The sequence below is a fragment of the Lepus europaeus genome, chromosome 22 (genome assembly GCF_033115175.1).
Source record: "Lepus europaeus isolate LE1 chromosome 22, mLepTim1.pri, whole genome shotgun sequence".
NCBI classification, from domain to species: Eukaryota; Metazoa; Chordata; class Mammalia; order Lagomorpha; family Leporidae; genus Lepus; species Lepus europaeus.
Window position 1 is genome coordinate 26,747,008 of NC_084848.1, and position 21,378 is coordinate 26,768,385.

General features: G+C 58.8%; 1 protein-coding gene across 1 annotated transcript in view; it reads left to right on the plus strand.

The window, feature by feature from the left end:
* The window catches only part of LTBP2 (latent transforming growth factor beta binding protein 2), an 89,251-nt gene that overhangs the window by 31,073 nt on the left and 36,800 nt on the right, over positions 1–21,378 (plus strand). Inside the window, exons 4-8 of the mRNA XM_062181633.1 lie at positions 7,856–8,028; positions 9,004–9,174; positions 9,657–9,863; positions 10,565–10,851; positions 11,799–11,901. Coding sequence (XP_062037617.1) covers positions 7,856–8,028; positions 9,004–9,174; positions 9,657–9,863; positions 10,565–10,851; positions 11,799–11,901 — 941 coding nt within the window. The remainder of the gene's footprint in view (positions 1–7,855; positions 8,029–9,003; positions 9,175–9,656; positions 9,864–10,564; positions 10,852–11,798; positions 11,902–21,378) is intronic.

Consider the following 21,378-nt stretch of genomic DNA (forward strand, 5'->3'; position numbering starts at 1 on the left):
TTGGTACCCGTGATTCACTGTGGAAGTGAGTGGCTCTAACAGGCATTCTCTCGAGTTTTTTTTTTTTCCCCCTCTCGTCTTTTTCTTCTTATTTCTCCTAAAAAAATATTTGTGAAAGGTCTAAAATTCGAGGAAGTGAAGTACTTTTTAAGAGAAAAATCCCCGGTCCTTGCAAAACAGAGATTACAAATCAAAACCTCCCGGGCAACCGCATTTCTGTGTCCAGCCAGTTCGCCCACGCGTCATTTTCCTCCTGGAACCTCCGCCCCTGACCACTGCCCGGGGTGTGTGCCCATGAGTGCCCCACGCAGGGGGGCTGGCTCTGCGGGGGTGGCCGTGCCCTCCCCACACCCCAGCCAGGCCACCACCTGCCGCGGGGAATGAATGAATCCCATATTTCTTTTTCCTTTGATGTTCCTGGGTTGAGGTCACAGGCCCTCCAGAGCACAGGTCATAAGGAGGGCGGAATTGTGAAATCATTTGTGTCCTACAGGGAGGAAGCCTGAGTGTGAATCTCAAGGGGCTTGGCTTCCTGGCCTCAGTTTTTCCATCTGGAGGATGGGGATGACCACCACACCCTTCCAGAGTTGTCAGGAGGACTCCTATCTAAATACGTGTCGATGCTTCAGGCACTTTTTAGGCCTTCTGCGAGTGGTACTTCTCTGGGGCACTTGTGAGTGGCACCCACTCTTAATTGTCCCTGAACAAAAGCAGCTGCTCAAAATCAGAGTTTGCCCAGGGTGGTTGTTGGGAGTTTCAAGCCCTGGTGAGGTTCCAGTCACAGCCTGGGTGGGCAGCAAGGTGGGGGGAAGCCATGTGCCAAAGGCAGGAGAGCTCCGGCCTGGAGACCCCACTGGGCGTGACCTGGGGTGGGCTGGCAGCTCCTCCGTGCTTCCGCTTTGTCTTCTGCAAAATGGTCCACTGTGGTCAGGAAGCTAAAAAGCTGAAGAACGGAGCTGCCGCGGCAGGTGTCGCACGCCTGGCAGTTGACGGGGTTGGGCTGCTGCGTGGCTGTGCGCAGACTTCTTGGGTCAGGGTCCTGGCTTATGGTCCTGGGTGTATCTGCGCCCCTGGAGGAGCAGGCAGGGCTTTGGCTGTCCTTGACCCAGGCCCTGCTGCCATTGTCTGCAATAGGCCGGTTCAGGAGTGGGGAACCGCACGTGAAGTCATAGGCCTGGGTTTGCCAAGGGTGCACCTGTGGGAGGGTGCGTCATGGCAGGCGGACAGCACCCAAGGGCTGTGAGCTGGGAACCCAGGGTTCAGGAGGCTGGCACCTCATGGCCAACTTGGTGGAGGTGAAATGACCACACACAAGGACAGTGGCCCTGCTCCACCCCCTCAGCCCAAGGTCACCCCCACCCCTCCCCCAGCCTCCTGCAGCGTGTGCCATGTTCCTCAGACCCCTGTTGGCCCATTTCTTTTCCTTCCAATCGTTTTCATCTGTCACGTGGGGAGAGGTCCAGAGACTTCTGCTGCAGGTGAGAGGCCAGCCGAGCTTCAGAATCGTGGGTTTTTCCGTGTCTGAGCCCAGTCCAGCCTTGAGCTTGGGCTCCTTTCCTTCTCCGACCCCCAGGGTGGGTAGGGGGCCTTGGCAAGGTGATGTTTTGGGAGTGGGGTGGGGAGTGTCTTAAAAAAGTTCATGGAAAGTGTGTCTTACGAAAAACTAGGCCTGGTTTCAGTTTTTTTGCACCAAAATTAACTTACTGTTGAATTCCGTTTTCCATGAACTTCCTGAAGCATCCTTGTATGTTTGTTGCCTGGTGCTCCCTGTGTTCAGCAAGGGTGGTTGTGTTGGTCTGGGTGTGGATTGGCGGCTCCCAGAGACTCCACCGCCCCACCCCAGGCACCCCTGAGACCCACAGTCACCCAAGGAAGGATGCCACCACAGGGCGAGTTTCCTACGGGTCAGCTCCCTGCCCCTCTGGTCCTGGGACTAGGAGCAGTAACCTCCATTCCACAGCCAGGAGCCCCCCAGCCTCGCCCTGGTCCCCAGCAACTCCTCGGCACACACCTTGTTTTCTGCAGTTCAGGGATGTGCCCCACAGCACCCCTGTGCCCAGAGCTGCACCCCAGGAGGGGAGACACCCTCTCCAGGGTGGCTACCACGCTCCCGATAACCGCTCCGCTGTGTGTTGCGTGGGTCCTGTATGGATTTTCTGGGCTGTGGGGAGAAGGGATGCTCAGAGGAGGAGTAACCATGGAAGCAGGCAGCTGCCAGGGCCTCTGCTCAGGCCCTGCAGTCCTCCTGCCCTGTCTGGATCCCAAGCCCTTCGTGCCGGCTGGGACTGTGCGTCTTGCAAGGGGCTCCCCAGCATACTGGGCAGTGGCTGAGTGATGAATTCATAAAAGCCAGGCTCTCCCCGAGCTGGCTGGGGAGACGGCCTCCTAGCTGGGAGAAGCCCTGGGGAAGTCCCAAGTTCAATGTGATCGGTATCTTGGGGCAACAGCTGTGTGCTCGGTGCTGTGGTGACTCCGTGGAGGGAGCACGTGTCCCTGGCCAAGCTTCCGTCCTGCGGGTGGTCCTGTGGCCCAGAGGCAGGCAGACAGAGGGTTCTGGAGTGGCTCTTCCTGGTGGGAGGAGGAGGCTTTTCCTGGGGCCCTGGGCAGTCCCCTGGGGCCACCTTGTCCTGCCACTCTGCCCCCAAGGTGCCCCAGGGGGAGCCCCGGCAGCCTGCCCCGGCTCCCCCGCCTGCTCCCTCTCCAGGCAGGAGGGGACAGGGAGACAGTGTCGGTGGAGAAGTGCTCACGAGGGACAGAGGAGAGGACAAGGCTAATGGGAGGCTCTGGGCCCTTGGGAAACCAAGGCGCCGCTGAGGCAGGGGTCAGGCCTCCCAGGGTCCCCCGCCTCACACCCACCCACTGGGATCAGGGACGCCATGTTGCCTCCAGAGCTGGCTGGGAAGCAGACAGAGGTGCAGCAGTGGGCTGGAGAGACTCCCAGGGTTCCACGCCCTCCCCACCCCAGCCGGGCAGTCTCCTGGGGCCTCTCTAGCCCTCTCAGCCCACGTGTGCCACACACAGAAAGAGCTAGGGGCCCGAGGGGGATAGGACTTGTGGCAGCCACGTGGGGCCCAGTGGGGGCTTTGGGCTGACTGGAGAGGCCAAAGGGGCTGGATGGGGAGGGCACAGCAGGCACAGCAGCGGCAGTGGTCTCGAGACACCTGGGAGTCACCTGCAGATGGCAGTGTAGACGTTGCCCCCATCAAGTGTGCTGGGAGCCGGCGGGTGCGGGCCCCCCCCACCCCCGACATGGACCCTCTGAGCACGTGGCCTCCCAGTTTCCTCCAGCTGGTCCCTGGCATCTGGCCTGGGGGTGCGGAGCTCTGCAGGGGAAACCAAGCCCCTTGGGAGACACCCGGGCACTGGGTGGGGCTGCAGTTAGAGGAAGAGCAGCCCGGAACCTGTGGCCAGAAGCTGAGAGAGGCCCTCCTCACGGGCCTTCTCCTTGCCCCCTCCCCCTCCCTGGCCACGCCCCCTCCACCCTTCCTGCTTCTCTTGACATTTCTCAGAGTTTTAGGTGTCAGAGCCCTGGAAGTCACAAGGAGTAGCACAAACTGTCACGAGGGTTAAATCCACGATTGGGGCCGGGAGCAGTTTTATCAGCAGAAACTGTGACGGACGTCTGTGTGCACAGAAGACTCCAGGCTCACCAGCAGCAGGCCCACATGTCCTCAGCGAGCAGAGGGGCTGGTGCTGGTTTATTGGGCACGGCGCGCGCTAGCGGACCGGCGCTAGCAGGTGTCGAGGGCTGGCGAAGACTTCCCTTTTTTAACCCGGGAGACATGAGCAGAATCAAGGCCCCAGGCTGGAAGTGACAAACTCTCCTGCCCGCCCCTTAGTTCTGTAGCCACCACCTCCTCATGTGGGAAGCCCCCATCCCAGGCCCACCCTCACGGGGTCTGCAGCCCCCCAACTCTCTCCCGAGTCCGGCCTCCCAGTGTTTCTGCGTTGAGATCCATCCAGAGGAACGGAACCCTCAGCGCGTCCCAAACCGAGCCCGTCCTCTGCTTCTGGGGTCCCTACCATTGAGGTCCTGGTTCCTGGGCCTCCCTCCACCCATTTGCCTAAGCTATGGCTGGGAATTATCTCCATCTCCGGGCCTTAGATCTTCCTCGAATCCATGCTTCCTTCTTGGTCCTGTGCTCGCCCCCTGCCAGCCCAGACCTTGGTCAACAACCGCCCCCCCCCCCCAACCTCATCCCTCCACCAGCAGAATAGCCATCACTAAAGCCCCCCGCCCTTCACAGCCTAGCCCTCCCTCCCGGGCCCCCTCACCCTGCCTGGGTGCTGGTCCCTTTGTCGGACCTCCAATGGAGCTGAGACCCGGGAGCACGCGCCAGACCTTCGGCGAGTGCTTCTTGAGTGAGTGGGAGGAGAGGAGTTGGCCTTTCCTCCTGCAGCCCAGCCCAGACTCCGGGCCCTCCTCCCTGCGGGCCCAGGCCGGCTCTTCTTCACCCCTCCCCAGCCTCTGTCCCTCATCTGCAAAGTGGCCATGGGGGTGGATGGTTGGGTGGGCTCAGGATGGGAGGAGGGTGGGGGACCTGGTTAGGTAGCCTGGCCTCCACACTTCAGCAAGGTAGGGCCCCTCGGCAGCCTGTGTTTCCACTTCTCTAAAATGGGCACAGTGAGTGTCTAACTCCTGGGGGCACGGCAGGGCCTACACGAGAGGCTGCCTGGGATGTGCGTCCTTGGCACGGGGCCTGAGTTGTGTTTATTCCCCTCCACCCCGCCCCCTCCCTGTGCGCTCTCCCCCCCACCCCCCAGGTAACCCCCGTCACTAATTTTCCGGGGCATTCTTCCAAGGTTGCTTTATGAATATGTGAAGCAATGCACCATGCATGCGGATGATCTGTATTTTCACCCAGAAGTTCATCTGCCCTCTACCAGGAGCCAGCAAATCTCTTCCATAAAAGGCCAGACAGTAAATATCTGGGCTCGCTGTGACAGATGGCTTCTGCAACTGCTCAGCTACGCCGTCGGAGAGCGAAAGACTCAGACAATGAGTGTGGCCGCGTTCCAATTAAACTGTATTTATGGAAACTTAAATTTGAATTTTATATCATTTTCTCATGTCATGGAAATACGATTCTTCTGATCCCCCCCGCCCCCCCCAACCATTTAGAAATGTGAAAACCATGGTTAGGTCAGTCTGTCCAAAAACAGCCAGTGGGTTTGCTCGCTGTGGCGGAAGGTGGGGCCTTTCCACACCGGTGGGTGGGAGGTGCCTTGTTCCAACCCTGCTTAGCTTAGCCAGCTCTCTCCCACAGGACACCTAAGTTGTTCCTATTCTCAACAACAACAAAACATGCCATTGCAAAACAGGGCCTCTGGGAATAACCCTGCTCCTGTATGATTTGGGACATTTTCAGGTGTCTTGGTTGGGGCCCTGGGTGTGGGCTCAGGTGTGTGTGATATATTGGGGGGGTACTAAGGGGAGGAAAGGAAACATGTAGAGAGCTTTGCAAGAGTGTGGTGTGGATAGGGACCAGTGCTGTGGTGCAGTGGCCTAAGCCACCCCTTGTGATGCCGGCATCCTGTATCAGAGCGCTGCTCCGCCTCTTCTTCTTTTTTTATTTTTAAAGACTTAGTTATGGGGCCGGCGCCGTGGCTTAACAAGCTAATCCTCCGCCTTGCGGCGCCGGCACACCGGGTTCTAGTCCCGGTTGGGGCGCCGGATTCTATCCCGGTTGCCCCTCTTCCAGGCCAGCTCTCTGCTATGGCCCGGGAAGACAGTGGAGGATGGCCCAAGTGCTTGGGCCCTGCACCCACATGGGAGACCAGGAGAAGCACCTGGCTTCTGGCTTCGGATCAGTGCAATGCTCCGGCCGCAGCAGCCATTGGAGGGTGAATCAATGGCAAAAAGGAAGACCTTTCTCTCTGTCTCTCTCTCTCACTGTCCACTCTGCCTGTTAAAAATAAATAAAATAAAAATTTTTTAAAAAAGACTTATTTATTTATTTGAAAGTTAGAGTTACAGAGAGAGAAGGAGAGGCAGAGAGAGAGCGAGGTCTTCCACCCACTGGTTCACTCCCCAAATGCCTACAAACACTGGAGCTGGGCTGATCTGAAGTCAGGGGCCAGGAGCTTCCTCCAGGTGTCCCACGTGGGTGCACCAAGGACGTGAGCCATCTTCTGCTGCTTTCCCAGGCCAAAGCAGAGAACTGGATTGCAAGTGGAGCAGCCTGGACTCAAACTGGTGCCCATAAAGGTAGCAGCTTTAACCGCTATGCCACAGCACCAGCCCTGCTGCTCCACTTCTGATCCAGCTCCCTGCTAATGGGCCTGGAAGATGCAGCAGAAGAGGCCCAAGTGCTTGGACCCCTGCCACTCATGTGGGAGACTTGGGTAGGATTTCTGGCTCCTGGCTTTGACCTGGCTGAGCCCTGATGTTGCAGCCATTTGGGGAGTAAACCAACAGATGGAAGATCTCTCTCTCTCTCTCTCTCTCTCTCTCTCTGGCTCTACCTCTCTGTAACTCTATCTTTCAAATAAATAAAATAAATCTTAAAAAAAAAAAAAAAAAGAGCAGAGCTGGGCCTCAAGCCCAGGCGCTCTGACATGGGATGTGGGCATCTCCAGTGGCATCTTAGCCACTGTGCCAAACTCGAACCTCGCGGTGGGCCAGAGCCTTTGAACTCCTTTGGTGGTGCTGGAGCTGCAGGGGCCAAGCATCCATGCCTCATGACGTGGCTACGCTGCTCTCCACGAGGGCCGTTCCAGTTTGCACCTGAGAGTGTGCCTCTGTGCCATCTCGCCCAATGAGTGTGTGATTAAACTTTTGCATCTTTGCTAAGCGATGGATTAAAAATCTTTCACCTGCACGCCTCTTCTAAGGAGAAAGGCTGAGCGTATTTTTCTGGGTTGTAGGAAACATTATTTTTCTGTGACTTGCTCTTTCACATTCTTTGCTTTTTTTTTTCCTTCCAGGGCTGTTAGTCTCTGTCTTTTTTGTTTCTAGGAACTCTTTAGCTATCCTAGAGGTTGTTTTCTTGTCCACAATAAGGTTGTGCATATTTTCCCCATTTTGTCCTTGTTTGGTCATTGGTTTTCCCAGGTGCATCAGCAGGGAGCTGGATTGGAAGTGGAGTGGCAGGGACTTGAACCGGCACCCATGTGGGATGCCGGCGCTGTAGGCAGCTGCTTTACCCGCTACACCACAGCGCCAGACCTTACGTTGTGTTTTATCTGAAGATAGACTACATGTAGCAATGAGCTTGATAAATATTAAAAAAAAATCAAAGAATTGCCTACGCTGTGATGTAACAGGAAGTGAAATCAGCTCCAGTTGCATCTGCAGGTGATGCTAACAGGTGTGGGCATCTACGAGACCACAGGCAGAAGTGTTTGCTGCGCCAGCGTGGGAGGGTGTGATGTGTTCATGCCCCCCCCCCTTAGATGTCGCTGTTCTACCGTTTATACAATAAAAACAAGTGAGAGGCAGATTCCAGGCTCTGTGAGCTTGCACCGTTGGGTGCAAGGTGATTCGGGTGAAGGGCTGTGTTGCAGGGGAGGGGACGGGACTTGGTTTCAGGGCAGGGGCTCATCCATAAGTGGGATCTTAAAGACTCCCAGTGTGTCAGAGCCTCCTAGTCTAGCACCTTCATTTTGCAATCAAGGGCTCGGAGGCCCAGAGAGGCCAAGTGACTTGCCCAGAAGCACCCAGCCAAAGCCTGGCTCCATCAGGGTGGGTAACCCCAGAGCTGGCTGCCTAACCTTAGCTCGGTCCTCCTGGGCCTCAGGCACCTCCGTGGCCAGGAGTCTGCTGGGGAGGGGACAGCAAGCAACCAGCAGGAGGGAGGGCCTGGAGACCTCCTCCTGGGATATTCAAGCCCCTGTGCCCCGGTTGCCTCCACAGGACCCTGAGTGGGCTCAGCCAGACCAGGCCCCCCCAGCAGCACACGGGGCTCTCCCGGACCGTCCGACGTTACCCAGCCGCTGCTGCCAGCGGCCAGCTGACTTCCAACGCCCTGCCTGTGGCCGCTGGCCTGGAGCCGAGGGCTGGCGCCCCGCAGGCTGCATTCCCCTGGGGTAAGGACACCCTGTCTCAGGGCCGGTCAGAGTCAAGCATCTCCATCTCCGACCTCCCCTCTCCCCCTACCTCTCACAGAGGGGCTGCACTGTCATCTCCCCTCATTCTTTCAGCCAATCAGCACCTGGTATTTGAACACCTGCTTTAGGCCAGGTTCCAGGGCTCCCAGCCAATCTGGGTTTGACTGAGATTTCTGCCCACCTGTGATCCCCTCCTGCCTTTGCTGCCTCTATCACCAACCTTGAACCTGAACTCTCAGGCCTCAGTCTTTCCTCCTCCTACTTCCTGCCAACTCCACCCCTTCTAGACCAAGCCAGCCAGTCGCTTCCTTTGCACGGGGCCTCTGCTGCCCACAGGGGGTCCCCAGCATCCCCCGGAACTCACACCTGCTGTCCCATCCATTCCTGAGAGCGGCTCCTGCAGGCCTGCCTTTCCTTTTTCTTTTTCTTAAGATTCATTTATTTAGTTTGAAAGTCAGAGTTATGAGAGAAGGAGAGAGGGAGAGAGAGAGACTTGCATCTGCCGGTTCACTCCCTAGATGGCTGCAACAGCCAGCACTAGGAGCCAGGAGCTTCTTCCAGGTCTCCCACATGGGTGCAGGGGCCCAAGCACTTGAGCCATCTTCCACTGCTTTCCCAGGCCCATTAGTAGAGAGGAGGCTCAGAAGTGGAGCAGACAGTGTCCATGAGTGGTGCCAGTGTTGCAGGAGTGGCTTAACCCCCTGCACTGCAACTCCAGGCCCCTTTCCCTGCTTTTCCAAGCCTCCATCCCATCATTCCGTGGACAGTCCCCACCTCCCAGGGACTCCTCCTCTTCCTGCCACCCCTCCGCTATGCACACCCCTCCCTTCCCTGGGTCTGCCTGCGCCTGCCTCCTTCTTTGGTTTGTTCTGTATGAAAACGGCCTGCCACCCAGGTGGGAGAGGTGGACCGAGTCTCAGCCCCGCCCCCTGGACCCAAGCCCTCTCTCTGCAGGGCTGAACCTCACGGAGAAAATCAAGAAGATCAAGATCGTCTTCACGCCCACCATCTGCAAGCAGACCTGTGCCCGCGGGCACTGTGCCAACAGCTGTGAGCGGGGTGATACCACCACCCTGTACAGCCAGGGGGGCCATGGGCATGACCCCCAGTCCGGCTTCCGCATCTGTGAGTCCCTTCGCCCGAGATGGTTCCAGACTGGCCCTGGGGTGGGGACAGGGGGACAGGCTGCCCTAGACTGGACCTATAGGCAGGAAGTCCCCTGCTCCCATGACATGGAGAGCTGAGTTCATCAGCTCTGCCTTGGGCTAGCTGTGGGACTCTGGGCGAGTCACCTAACCTCTCTGATTCCTCAACACAGGAGTGAGTGGGTTCATGTTAACGCCACTGCCGCATACCCCAGGTTGTTGTAGGGGACAGAGAAAGGTTTGAGAGGGCTTTTTAGAGGGGCAAGGTGGGGAGGGGGCTACTGTGGATCCTTCTTCGCTCCTGGGCCCTGGAGAAAGTCCCTCCATTTCAGCGGGTGCTGGGCTCTCCAAGCCGTGAGATGTGGGGTCTTGTGCCCCTTGCTGATCTGCTGTCACCTGCTGGCTCTGCGGTGGGTGCTGTGTGTCTTCCCCCGCCGGTCACCCTGAGGGTCGACCTTGTAGATTTCTGCCAGATTCCCTGCCTGAACGGAGGCCGCTGCATCGGCAGGGACGAATGCTGGTGCCCCTCCAACTCCACCGGAAAGTTCTGCCACCTGCCCATCCCGCAGCTGGACAGGGAGCCCCCGGAGCGGGGCTCTCGCCGCGGGGCCCTGCTGGAAGGCCCCCTGAAGCAGTCCACCTTCACCTTGCCTCTCTCCAACCAGCTCGGTGAGTGCCAGCGCGGCTGGGCCCGGCAGGTGCGCCGGGGAGGGTGGCTGGCGTCCCTGTGCCTGTGCTGGCTGGGACAGGGAAGCTGCCTTCACTGCCGAGACCCCTCGGGGCTCCCCGACATTGCCTGACCTTCTCTAACCCCTTCCGCTGAGCAGTCAAGGATGCTCGACAGAAGGAGGCTGCAGGGGAAATCAACACACAAGATGTCATTTTCCCCGCTCCTATGATTAGTGCCAAATGAAGGGTGCAAAAATCATAATAATATGGATTCCTGCAGGAGGCCAGGAGGGGAGAAACCCTTGAACCTGGAGCTCTGGGGGAGGCCATGCAGCAGGGATGCACTTGAGTTAGCCTTCACTGCCTGGTAGCGTTTGATTAAGCAGAGGGGCTGGCGTGAGCAAAGGCCCGGGTGTGGGAGCAGGGGTTTCTGTGTGCCCCGAGGACTGTTCAGGGCCCTGGGGGGAGGTAGGATCAAGCGCGCGACTTCATAGGCAAAGTCCACGGGGAAGGAATTTGAGCTGCGCCCCGTCCTCACTGTGGGGACTTTCCTGGGGTTCCAGGCAGGGAGTGAAGAAACAGAGGAGAGTTTTGGGGAGGCACGCAGTTGGTGGCCCACTGGGCCCAGGGCACTCCTTCTGGGTGGGAAAGTGGGGGCGTGGCCCCGTTTCCCCTGCACTAAGTCCCACCCCTCCATCCAGCCTCTGTGAACCCCTCGCTGGTGAGGGTGCACATTCACCACCCACCCGAGGCCTCCGTGCAGGTCCACCAGGTGGCCCGGGTGCGGCCCGAGACCGAGAGAGCCCCGGATGACAACAGCGTGGATACACGGCCCCCTGCCCAGCCTCCCGCCAGCTCCGGCCGCGGTCACTGGGACAGGAACACCATCCCGGCTCAGTCAGGAGAGCCCCCCCGGCCGCCACCCCCGGCAGTGCTCAGGCCTCAGGGACTGCTGGGCCGGTGTTACCTGAGCACCGTGAACGGACAGGTGAGAGTCGGCTCATGCCCCAGTCATGGAGGCTTCCAGAACAGCAGTCTCCCCCTCCCGCACTCTGTGCTTGCCTTCCTCTCTCTCCTTCTCCTTTGGGTCTGAGTGTCTGCCATCTCCTCCTTCCCACATGGGAAAACCCAGGGCCTGAGCGTGGAGGGGCCGGGCCTGCTGCCTGGGCTCCACGTGGTACCTGCCGGTACCAGGCACACAGCAGAGGACCCAAGGACGTGGCCATCTGGAGGATCTGTCCCCAGTGTCTTCAGGCCCAGGCAGCCTAGAATCTGAGCCCAGTGAATGCTGGCCAAGCACTGACCACCCAGGCACATGTACAGCAAGGCTGTGAGGCTCTGGGGACAGAGTCCCGTGGGCAGCTGAGATGGGGGTCCCAGAGAGAGGTGGAACTGGCAATGACAGATTCACCCCAAGCCCTGGTGGTGCAGGGAGGGAGACAGTCACTGCCCCAGAGGCAGCTGATGGGAAGTCAGGTGAGCTTTGGGGTGCCAAGCACCCAGGAACAGGGGTGAGGCCAGCCTGGGGTGCTATTCCTTGGGGTTGCAGTTTGTTACCTCCTGAAAGTCCTTGAGAGGTTAGGGACTCCCTGCCCTTCAGCTCGTGGTGTCTCTGAGCCCAAGCCACTGTTCACAGCAGGGCCCACACCACACATGACCCTGCAGGTGGGCCAAGAAAAGCTGTTCTTGGGACCCTCCGGCTGCGCACTGGGGCCAGGCCTTGGAGCCGGCAGGGCAGAGCTTGGGAGCCCAGGGTCTGGGAGGGAGGACTGCAGGCGTCTCTGTTCTCTTCTGGGGCATCAGCTGACTTCCTCGGGAATGCCGTGGGCCGCCACAATGTGAGGGGCGAGCTGTGTGTCCCGGGCTCTCCTGAGACACCCCTGTGCACCACAGGGGAGGGGAGAGGGGTCACAGGCACCCATGCCTCTCTTCCAGTGTGCCAACCCCCTGCTGGAGCTGACCACCCAAGAGGACTGCTGTGGCAGCGTGGGGGCCTTCTGGGGGGTGACCTCATGTGTCCCCTGCCCGCCTAGACCAGGTGAGTGCTGGGTGCCTGGTCAGGGGAGGTGGGGTGCAGGACGCACCCCCAGGGTCTCAGGGCCGGGCAGGTGGGTGGCCAGGCTGCTAGACCAGGCAGGCTTTGCAGCTCTGCCTTGAGGGTGCTTCTGGGGCCCCCAGAGGCTCCTGAGTGCAGCCAGCTCAGCCCTCCTGCCCCACTGCCTGTGAGGGGCTCCTCCTTCTAGCAGCGGTTCCTGCTCAGATTTTTGGGGATCCCATGGTATGGGGCCCCTTCATAGCCTTACTATCCCACATGCACCCCTGCACAGGCACCAGGGGCCCAGAGCACCTGATCTGGTGACTCAGGGATGCCCTCTTTCTCTCTCTGGAGGGGCCCCCAGGCCTCGTCCTCACCCTGCCTCCTGCTCCCCCCCCCCCCGCCCCCATCTTTGGGCCAGCGTTGAGTGTCTATCCCCAGGATCCCTCCGTCTCATGGCATGGAAACCCCAGTTCCCTGTCCCCTTGTGGATGGTGGGAGAACTCTAACGTGTGTTCATTCACTCATTGAGCAAAGGCTGCCCCGGTGCCTCAGGCTTGTTCCCGCTGCTCTCGTGGGTCTCGATGCCATGGCTGGGGGTGACCAGGTGCCAGGTCTGAGCCTGCCTGCCACTCCAGGCCTCATGCTGGCGTGCATCTCTTCCACTTGTCAGCAGTGGGCTCGCTGAAGAGGCTTTGAGGGCTGCCTGGCCTGGCACCCAAAGGTGGAAGGGGCAGGCCTGTTCCCCACATCGGACTCAGGCCCGAGCAAGTGAGCAAGGACTATAATTTCCAAACTGAAAATAAGCACAGGCAGCTTCACGGTGTGGTAGCAGCAAAGGGCAGTCAGCGCTGAGCTGCCAGACGTCAGGGCCAGCCTGCCCACTGGACGTGGACGCCTCCGTGCCTCCCTCCCCTGCCCTGGGAGACCGTGGCAGGAGCAGCAGCAGCCTCTTGGGGTTGCCGAGGGCATTACTTGGGACGCTGCGTGCGCTCAGCATTAGGTCAACAAATGGAAGCTCTCACAGTCGGCCTCGGTATGTGTGGGCTCTGCATCCACAGATTCCGCCAAACGCAGAGCAAAAATATCTGGAAAAAAATTCCAGAAAGTTCCAGAAAGCCAGACTTGAATCTGTCATGCACTGAGGCTTGTGGTGAATTCACATGCCCTCAGGGCTATGTGGCATCCCCTGCTGTAGCCCCCGCCCTGCACAGATCCTCGTTCGTGCGAGCAATGCTCCCCTGCTGTCTCCTTCGTGGGCTGCGTGGCTGGGCCCACAATGGTTGTGTCTGTGCTGAGTGCATTCAGACTTCCTTCTTTTCTTGTCATCGTCCCCATAGCACCTACATTGTGTAAGATGTTAAGAGTGACCTAGAGATGATTTAAAGATACGGGGGTAAAAAATGGAATGAAAATGTTAGTTTAGGGAGTGAGTGCATAGCCTGGCATTGAAAATGCATCCCACATTGGAAGACCTGGATTCGATTCCCAGCTGTGGCTCTGACTCCAGCTTCCTGCTAATGCACACTGTGGGAGACAGCAGCGATGGCTCAAGTGACTGTGTTTCTGCCACCCACCTGGGAGGACTGACTGAGGCCTTGGTGCCTGTCTCTGGCCCTTGATCCAGCCCCATTTGTTGCGGGCATTTGGAGAGTGAACCAGCAGATGGGAGTGTGCACACGCGCGCTCTCTCTCTGTCTCTCTCTGTCTCTTAAATAAGCAAATTTTTTTTTTAAAAAATTAAAGCTAATTTTATTTTGGTGTAAGAATTTTGAAACCCATGCATAACTTTTTCGTATTATACACTTGCATGGACTTCTCAAATTTGGATTTCGATTAACTTTGCACCAAGATAAATTCCATTTTCCAGGAATGTACTGAAGCAGCATCCTGCAGGAGAATGGGCATATGTGCAAGTATTTCTCCCTTTCCCGTGGAGGGCCTGAGCGTCCGCAAATGCCGACATCCTCTGGGGCCCTGGAACGAATCCCCCAGGGAGCCAAGGAACAGCTGTGCTATTTTCTTTGTCAATATTAGGAGAAAGGGCAAAGGGGGCAGACCCAGCGCCCCCCAGAGGAGTGTGTGTGCATCTCCCCTGCAGGCTCCTTTGCTCTGTCCTGCTTTTCCTTCCTCTTTCCCACCAGGCCCACCCCTGACTTCTGCATCTCACATGCCAGTCAATCACGCTCACATCGACCGAGCCCCCACTACGGTTCCCAGAGTGTGCAGGCCCCGGCCACACGGGAAGAACAGCACCTGCTCTCCTTGTGCTCATAGTGGTGGAGTGGGGGCCGCACACCACTGGTGGCATCAGAGAGGAGCCGGTGCAGTGACTAGACAAGTGCCAAGGGCAGTGGGGACGCAGACAGTGGGGCCAGGCCACTCCTGTCTCCAGGGACCCAGCTCTGGGCAAGTCTTCTGGTCCTGAGCTGTCTGAGGTTTGGCCACCAAGCACGGTCCTGAGCCCTGAGCAGTCTGCTGGAGGGTCCTGCAGGGTCACTGGGGTCACTTCCTCCTCTTCAACTCACGAGCCAACTTGACAGCAATGTGCGAAACCAGAGTACCTATCAGGGACCCAAGAGGTGACACTAGTGAAAATGAAAATGGAAGTCACTCTGGACCATTTATTTATTTTTAAACATTTATTTAAAAGGTGGTATGACACAGAGAGAGAGATAGAGAGACAGAGAGTCAGAGACAGAGAGAGATCTTCCATCTGCTGGTTCACTCCCCAAATGGCTACAACAGCTTAAGCTGGGCCAGGCCAAAGCCTGGAGCCTGGAACTGTCAAGGTCTCACATGTGAGTGGCAGGAGCCCAAGTACTCAAGCCTCCCGGGGTCACTTGAGCGGGAAGCTGAATTGGAAGTGGAGCTGGGACTCCTGTGAAATGTGATGGAGGTGTCTGGAGAGGCGTCTTAACTGCCATGCCGCACACCTGCGCCTGGAGTCTTCGTCCCAACGCCACCTCATCTCTTACATGATTGAAGCAGGGCATGTGAGCACAGGGCCCTGGAGCCAGCAGGGATGCACGCATGCTGCCTGTGAGGCCCAGACAGTGATGGCTGCTGTCAGGGGAGGTCCTGGGCCTGCCCCCTCGGCACAGCGACTGCACCCACAGACCGCAGGGCAGCCCTCCCTTGGGAGGGTGGGGAGCAGGAGAGAAGGCCAGACCCTGCACCCTGAGGGTTGCCTGCCCACCCACCCGCCCCATACCTGGTCCCGCCCGATGCCCAAGGACCCTGCTCCCAGCAGAGCGGCACCAGCTTTGTTCATGCAGGACTAGGGCCCTGAGGCAGGGGGCGTGGACACAGAGATCTGTGGGTCATGAACACGGGTGCTGTGACCCCCCAACACGCACACGCACATACACACACACACACGCACGCACACATCTCCAAGGCTCAGTCCTTGCCCCTGCCTCCACCTGCTGTGTCCCAGGTGCCCCCTTCCCTCCCCCACTATGCTCGGCACACTCTGTCAAGCTGGGTACCAGGGGGCGGACCCTGGAATGCTAAGCATGCCAGCACACTGAGTGAGAAATAACAAAACCAGGGCAACATAAACATATAAAGCACAAGAAAACGCAGCTGGACGTTGTATAGAGGAGGGCAGGGATGCTGGGAACCGTGTTTGAGTTGACAGGGTGCCAGCACCCAGCCATGTGTCCATGCCTGGGGTGAGGGTGCCTCTTCAAGTAGTCATGACAGCGAGCTACTGTGCAAGGATTGGGAGAAGACAAACTGCTCGGAGGGTTTCGGGGATGATTGGCAAGACAGGCAGACTTCTGGGTTCTAGAATGTTCTTGGTCCTAGTGGCTTTGCTTCTCTGAGCCTGTATTTCTCTGATAAAACAGGGCTATGCTTCTCGATGGGGGGTAGGAGGGTGGGATATTTTATCATCCCCGTCAAGGGGGTCCTGATGGAGCAGCCTGGGAGCCACGTGACTTGCCCATGTGACTTCACAGCTTCCCCCCGGTCATCTTGTGCTTCTGAGGCTTGGGGCCAGACTGGCAGAGTCCCTGCAGAACACAGCTATGCTGTCACATGGCCCAGACATGCCTTTCCTCCCAGGGTCCTGCAGAGCCCCCTTCCTCAGGGGCTGGGCTCCGGGAGGCGTGTTGGCACCTGTGGCTCCCCTCTCTCTCTCTCTGAAGCCATGCAGCGTGTCCCCAGCCAGCCTCCCAGGCCCTGGCTGCACCATGTCTCTCCCTGACCCTTGGGAGTTATCAACAATCCCACCCCAGAGCTTGCCTGTGCCCCGCCAGAGCCTGGAGACCACGCAGCTCTCACAGCCACGTGGACCGAGGCCACGTTTTTGAGTTTTCATCCGAGAAAGGCAAACATCTGGGTTGACTGGAAAGTTGGCCGCGGCCCCATCTGGCTTGGCACTGGCCGTGTCAACCCCAAGGCCCCTTTGCTGGGACAGGCAGAGCTGGCGCAGGGCTCGAGGCCCGTGGCGGTGGGCTCCAGCTGTCTGCCCGGGGATCAGCTTTCGTCTGCCTGGTGTGGATGGGTTCACCTCAGAACCCAGGCCCCTCCCAGCAGCTCTAGGGGGAGCTGACGCTTGCTGTGTCCCTCCAGGGAATTCTGGCCCTTTCCCTCTTGAAAACAAGGCAGGGCCTCCAGTCCCGGAGCCTTCACACCACGCCAGAGCCTTCACCTGCCGTATCTCAGTGAATTTGCACGACCACCCGCAAGCTCAGGGTTTTAACCCTCCTTTGACGGACGAGGACAAGGAAGCTGAGAGCAGGTGGAGGAACTTGTCCGAGGTCACGCAGCCAGGACAGGTGAAGCCGGGATTCACTTGCACGGAGTTTCTGATTGGCAGCTGAGCCAGACCTCCCTAACCATTGCCCTGAGACCTGGGGCTGCCCGGAGGGCTCAGAACATCAGGCTCCTAGACTGGAATTTTGTAAGCAAGCAGGTGCCCAGCAGTGAAACAGATTGCACCCGGAAGTACTGAGCTCCCCGTCCCAAGGGGTGTTCCTGCCGAGGCCGGATTTCTCAGGGGAGCTGGGCTGAGAAGTTCATTTTTGAGGGGATGGGGATTTATGTGCTCAGCGATGTCTGAAGATCGGTTTAGCGCCTTCAGCTGGAAGAAAGCTTGGCTGTGCTTTGGTTTGCTCCTGTCCCTTGCGCATGAGCAATGTTCTAGGTGTGGGTCTAGGATGCCTGCTCCTGGGGAGGGTGGGTTTGGGAGGCTGATGTGGGCCAGGAGGGCATGGGAGCAGAGAGCTGAGGGAAAGTCAGAGCAGCAGCCGGTGCATGGTCACCCCCCTCATCTCAGCAGGTGTCTGTCCAGAGCCCTGATGGCGCAGGCGCCAGACCGGCTGCATTCCAACGATGTCTCTGGGTGTCAGGTGTCATGATCCCCATTCAGGCCTGGAAGCCCAGGTCTGTGCTCCCAAGCACCCTGTGATGCACCTGCCCGTGAAGTTTCTTGTGCACTGGCCCTAGTGTCTGCTCACCCAGAGGACCCCGGCTTGGGGAACAGCTGTGCTGGGGTGGGGCTCCTGTTCTCCGGGACGCCCAGTTCCTTGCCCTCAAGAAACGAGATTTTCAGAATTCCAGTTGTTGGGCTGAACCAGCCCTGTGACTGTGGCTGGGAGAGATTCTGAGAGCTTCTTCCAAGGCGCTGGAAGCCTCCTGGGAATGGCGCCTCTGGCTGAAGCGAGCACCCACCCTGCCCCAGCAGGGGAGGCTGGAGCCGACACGTGGCATCGTCTCTGGCCTGGGGAGCTCTGGGAAGGGCTGTGGTGGGGATGGCTGGGGGGGCCCCGTCTGAGCCAGGAGCGTGCCCAGACCCCTCTCCTCACTGGTGGCGGTGCCCACTGGGGCAGCGAGGACGGGTTCAGAGGGAGTGTGCGTCATTCCTGCAGGTGAGGTCGGAAGGGCGGGCGCTCTGGCCACTGTTACGTGTGACAAGGACGTGCTCAGAGTCGCGAATGTTTGCTTAGTGTCCGCAGCAGCCCCACGAGAGAGGACTTTTCACTTCCGATTTGCTGATAAGAAACCCCAGGCTCTGTGAAGTTCGAAGTTCGGTAACTTGCAAACTCACGCAGGGCAGCCGGCCAGGGAGCTCTCCTTGAGACCGTGAAAGGAAGGCGGGAGATGGGGGTGGGGGAGAAGGAGGGAGGGAGAGAGGCACCTACAGGACCGTGCTAGGATCCAGCTCCACTCAGCCTGCCCATCTGTTTCAGCAAAGTGACCCCCCCCACCATAGCAACTCCACAAGAAATGTGGTCCAGGTCACACACGGAGCCAGTGTAGACCTAGGAATTAGAAGTGGGTCTGGCTGCCAAGCGAGTAGATGTTTCTCTCTCCAGCTCACCCGCCTGAGGTTTGCAAGGCCAGGGGCCGAGGCTGCAGCCCGCTTGCAGGTCCCTGCGCCACTGACCCTGGCCCTGGCCTCAGCGGCCATGTATGAGGCTGTGCCCTGGGCAGAGCGGCTGCTCTCAGCCTTCCTCCTCATCCCGGCTGCAGGCACCTGTCATCGGGCCTGAGACGGCCCAGCCTGTAAACAGCCCTGGGGCCAGACGCATGTCTTCACCGCCTCCTCCCTGCTCTGCTCTCACAGCCAAGGCCAAAGCTGTCGGGAGTCAGCAGGCAGGGGCAGGCTGCAGCCAGGGGTGGGGGCCCTCTGCTTCCTTCCCAGATCCGTGAGCAACCAGGGTGCAGCGGCGGGTGGCCAGGGCCAAGGTCAGGGGCTAGAAGAGCTGAGGTCAAAGACCAGAAAGCTCATGGCCCAGATTCCCTCCCTGAGACGGCCCCCCACGCTGACCCTGCACGCCCCACAGGCACGGAGCCGAGCTCAGATGCCTGGGATCTGCTCGGTCCCCCACGCTGACCCTGCACGCCCCAGAGGCACGGTGCCGAGCTCAGACCCCCGGGATCTGCTCGGTCCCCCACGCTGACCCTGCACGCCCCACAGGCACAGTGCCAAGCTCAGACCCCTGGGATCTGCTCAGTCCCCCCACGCTGACCCTGCACGCCCCACAGGCACGGTGCCAAGCTCAGACCCCCGGGATCGGGTCCCAGCCAGCCCTCAGCAGACGCTTGGCTCTCTCACGTCTCCACCCCAGGTGTCTCCCGGAGGCGTCTGTGGGAGTCACAGCTTCACTCTGCGCGCTCTCTCTCTCTCTCTCTCTCTCGATCTCTCTCTCAAGATCTCAGGTCCTCCCGTCCTCCTCCCTGGCCTTTAGGGGCCCTGAGGGGTTCTACACCTCATGAAGCGTGGGAGTCACACAAAGGCATCTCATCATCCTCTCCCCTCCTTCTGAGCATCCCTGCCATTCCATTCCCTCTTCTGATCCCGCTCTAAGAAAAAGTTAATGCGCAGACGGCTTGGGAGGGCTTCCAGGAAGGGTGGCAGGCTTCCTGCTGGGCAGGGGTCTCCCTGTGGCCTCCACTGCACCCGGGGTCCTCTGGACAGCACCTGTGCTTGTCACTTACTCATTGGGAGGCAGCAGGGAGAACGGTTCCGAATTTCTCCTCTGCAGCCAGACAGCCTGAGTCCCCGGTCCCAGCTCTGTCCTCCAGCGGGGTGACCTGGGGCCTCTCTGTGCCTCTCATCCGTGAAATGGGGGTAATATTAGTGAGCATCTCCAAAGGCTGATAGGAGGGTGATTTGAGTAAATGGCTGTAAGCCATTTCTGTCAGGGCCAGGCCGTGGAAAGTGCCATTCTGTGTTATTATCACTTACAGCCATTTGGACAAGTGTCCGTACTGCTCCAGGTACCTGCACTAGACATACAGATGATGATGTCCACAAGGTCCCTGTCCTTGTGGCACTCACACTGTAGTGGGGAGAGGGACGGTAGGCAGCAGGTTAGGTGCTGTGACCAGGGAGGGGCAGCTGGCAGGGGTGGCAGGGGTGGGGACAGGGCCCACCCGCCTCCTCTCGCTGGGAGCCACACAGCTCACCGGCTGCTGAAGGCTCGCCTGAGCCACGTGGCTGTCTGAACCTCTGCTCGCTTTCTCCCAGGGAGACTCAAGCTGATTTTCCTGAATCGCGTGCTGCAGTTGGCCTTACAAACTGGCCTCGTAAGTGCCTCTGGGCACCCTGGTCTGGGAACCAGTGGGGAGTGACAAAAAGGCAGTGTCACCCAAGGCAGTGGTTGCGTTGTCTCCCAAAGCCTGCCTTTGTGAGGCCTGGCCCTGGGCCGTGTTCCCCGCAGTGCCGCCCCCACAGGGACGGGAAGCACTTCACAGAACAAGCACTTACCTGTGTCCACACCGGGGCCTCACGGCTTAGCACGGCCCTCCAGCTGTCACCACCTCTTCAGCGGCCAGCAGCTGCTCCCGCTCCTGCTCCCAGCTCTAATCCAAGTTCTCTGCCACTTCTCCTGGTCACTTCTGCCAGCTTCTCCCAAGAGGTGACACTGGGACGGATGTGTGGCCTAGTGAGTAGCACACTGGCTAAGACGCCCGGGCCCACAGTCCAGCTTCCTGCTAGGGCACACCCTGGGAGGCAGTGGCGCTGGCTCAAGGGGTTGACTCCCTGCCACCCACATGGGAGAGCTGGACTGAGTTCCTGGCTTCCAGCTTCGGCCATTGCTGGCACTGAGGGCATGGACCAGAGAATAGGGTTGCTCTCTCTCTCTCTCTCTCTCTCTCTGTCTCTTTTTCTCCCTCTCCCTCTCAAATGAGCAAATAGTATTTGTAGATCCTTAGCCTTTAAAAAAAAAAAAAGGTGACACTGCTGGGTTGCTGGCTGTCCCGGAGCCCCCTGACCTCTCCCCTACTCAGGTGAGTGGAGAGGATGTGGTCTCGGCGTCTGGAGGCTTGGATTCGACCCAGATGCAGCTCCAACCAACTTCCTGACTTCAGCGAGTTGCTTAGTCTCTCTGAGCCTTGCTTTCCTAATCTGCAAAATGGAGTTGATGAGCCCTGCCCCCATGGAGTTGTTGTGAGGGACAGGATGACACCCGCTGGCCTCACAGCTCGGGAGCCTCGGGCACCTGTCCACCTCCTGGGACTCCAGCCTCTGGCAGTGACCCCGCCCTGCCCCCACCATCGTCTGCTTTTCACAGTGTCCCTGGCTGCAGCTCAGCCGTGGCTTCGTGGGTTTCTCCAAGCAACGTCCTGTCGTCCTTCCCTCGTGCCTGTCCTCAGTTGGTGCCAGGCCAGGGACAGGCACATCCCCCAGCTCACCCATTGTTCCCTCTCAGTCCCAGGATTTTCAGAGCTGAGTTCCCCGCTCCCACTAGAGCTGCAAATGCAGAGTGTGCCAGTGCACAGCAGGAAAAAAATATTCTAACTTCAATCTAACATTTCTTAGTTTAAAAAAAAAAATGGAGCTTTGCTAATTTATGTCCTCGCTTGCTCTGTCCGTTTGTCAGACCGTCACATGTCAGGTTTGGCAGCCGCTGTGTCCTCAGGGAAGAGTGGGGGTTCCAGGAAAATGTGGCACCTCCTCATGTTTGTCCTTGTCGTGTTACAACACAGGGCGGTTTGCAGCGTTTGGCTCGCTGTTCTGTT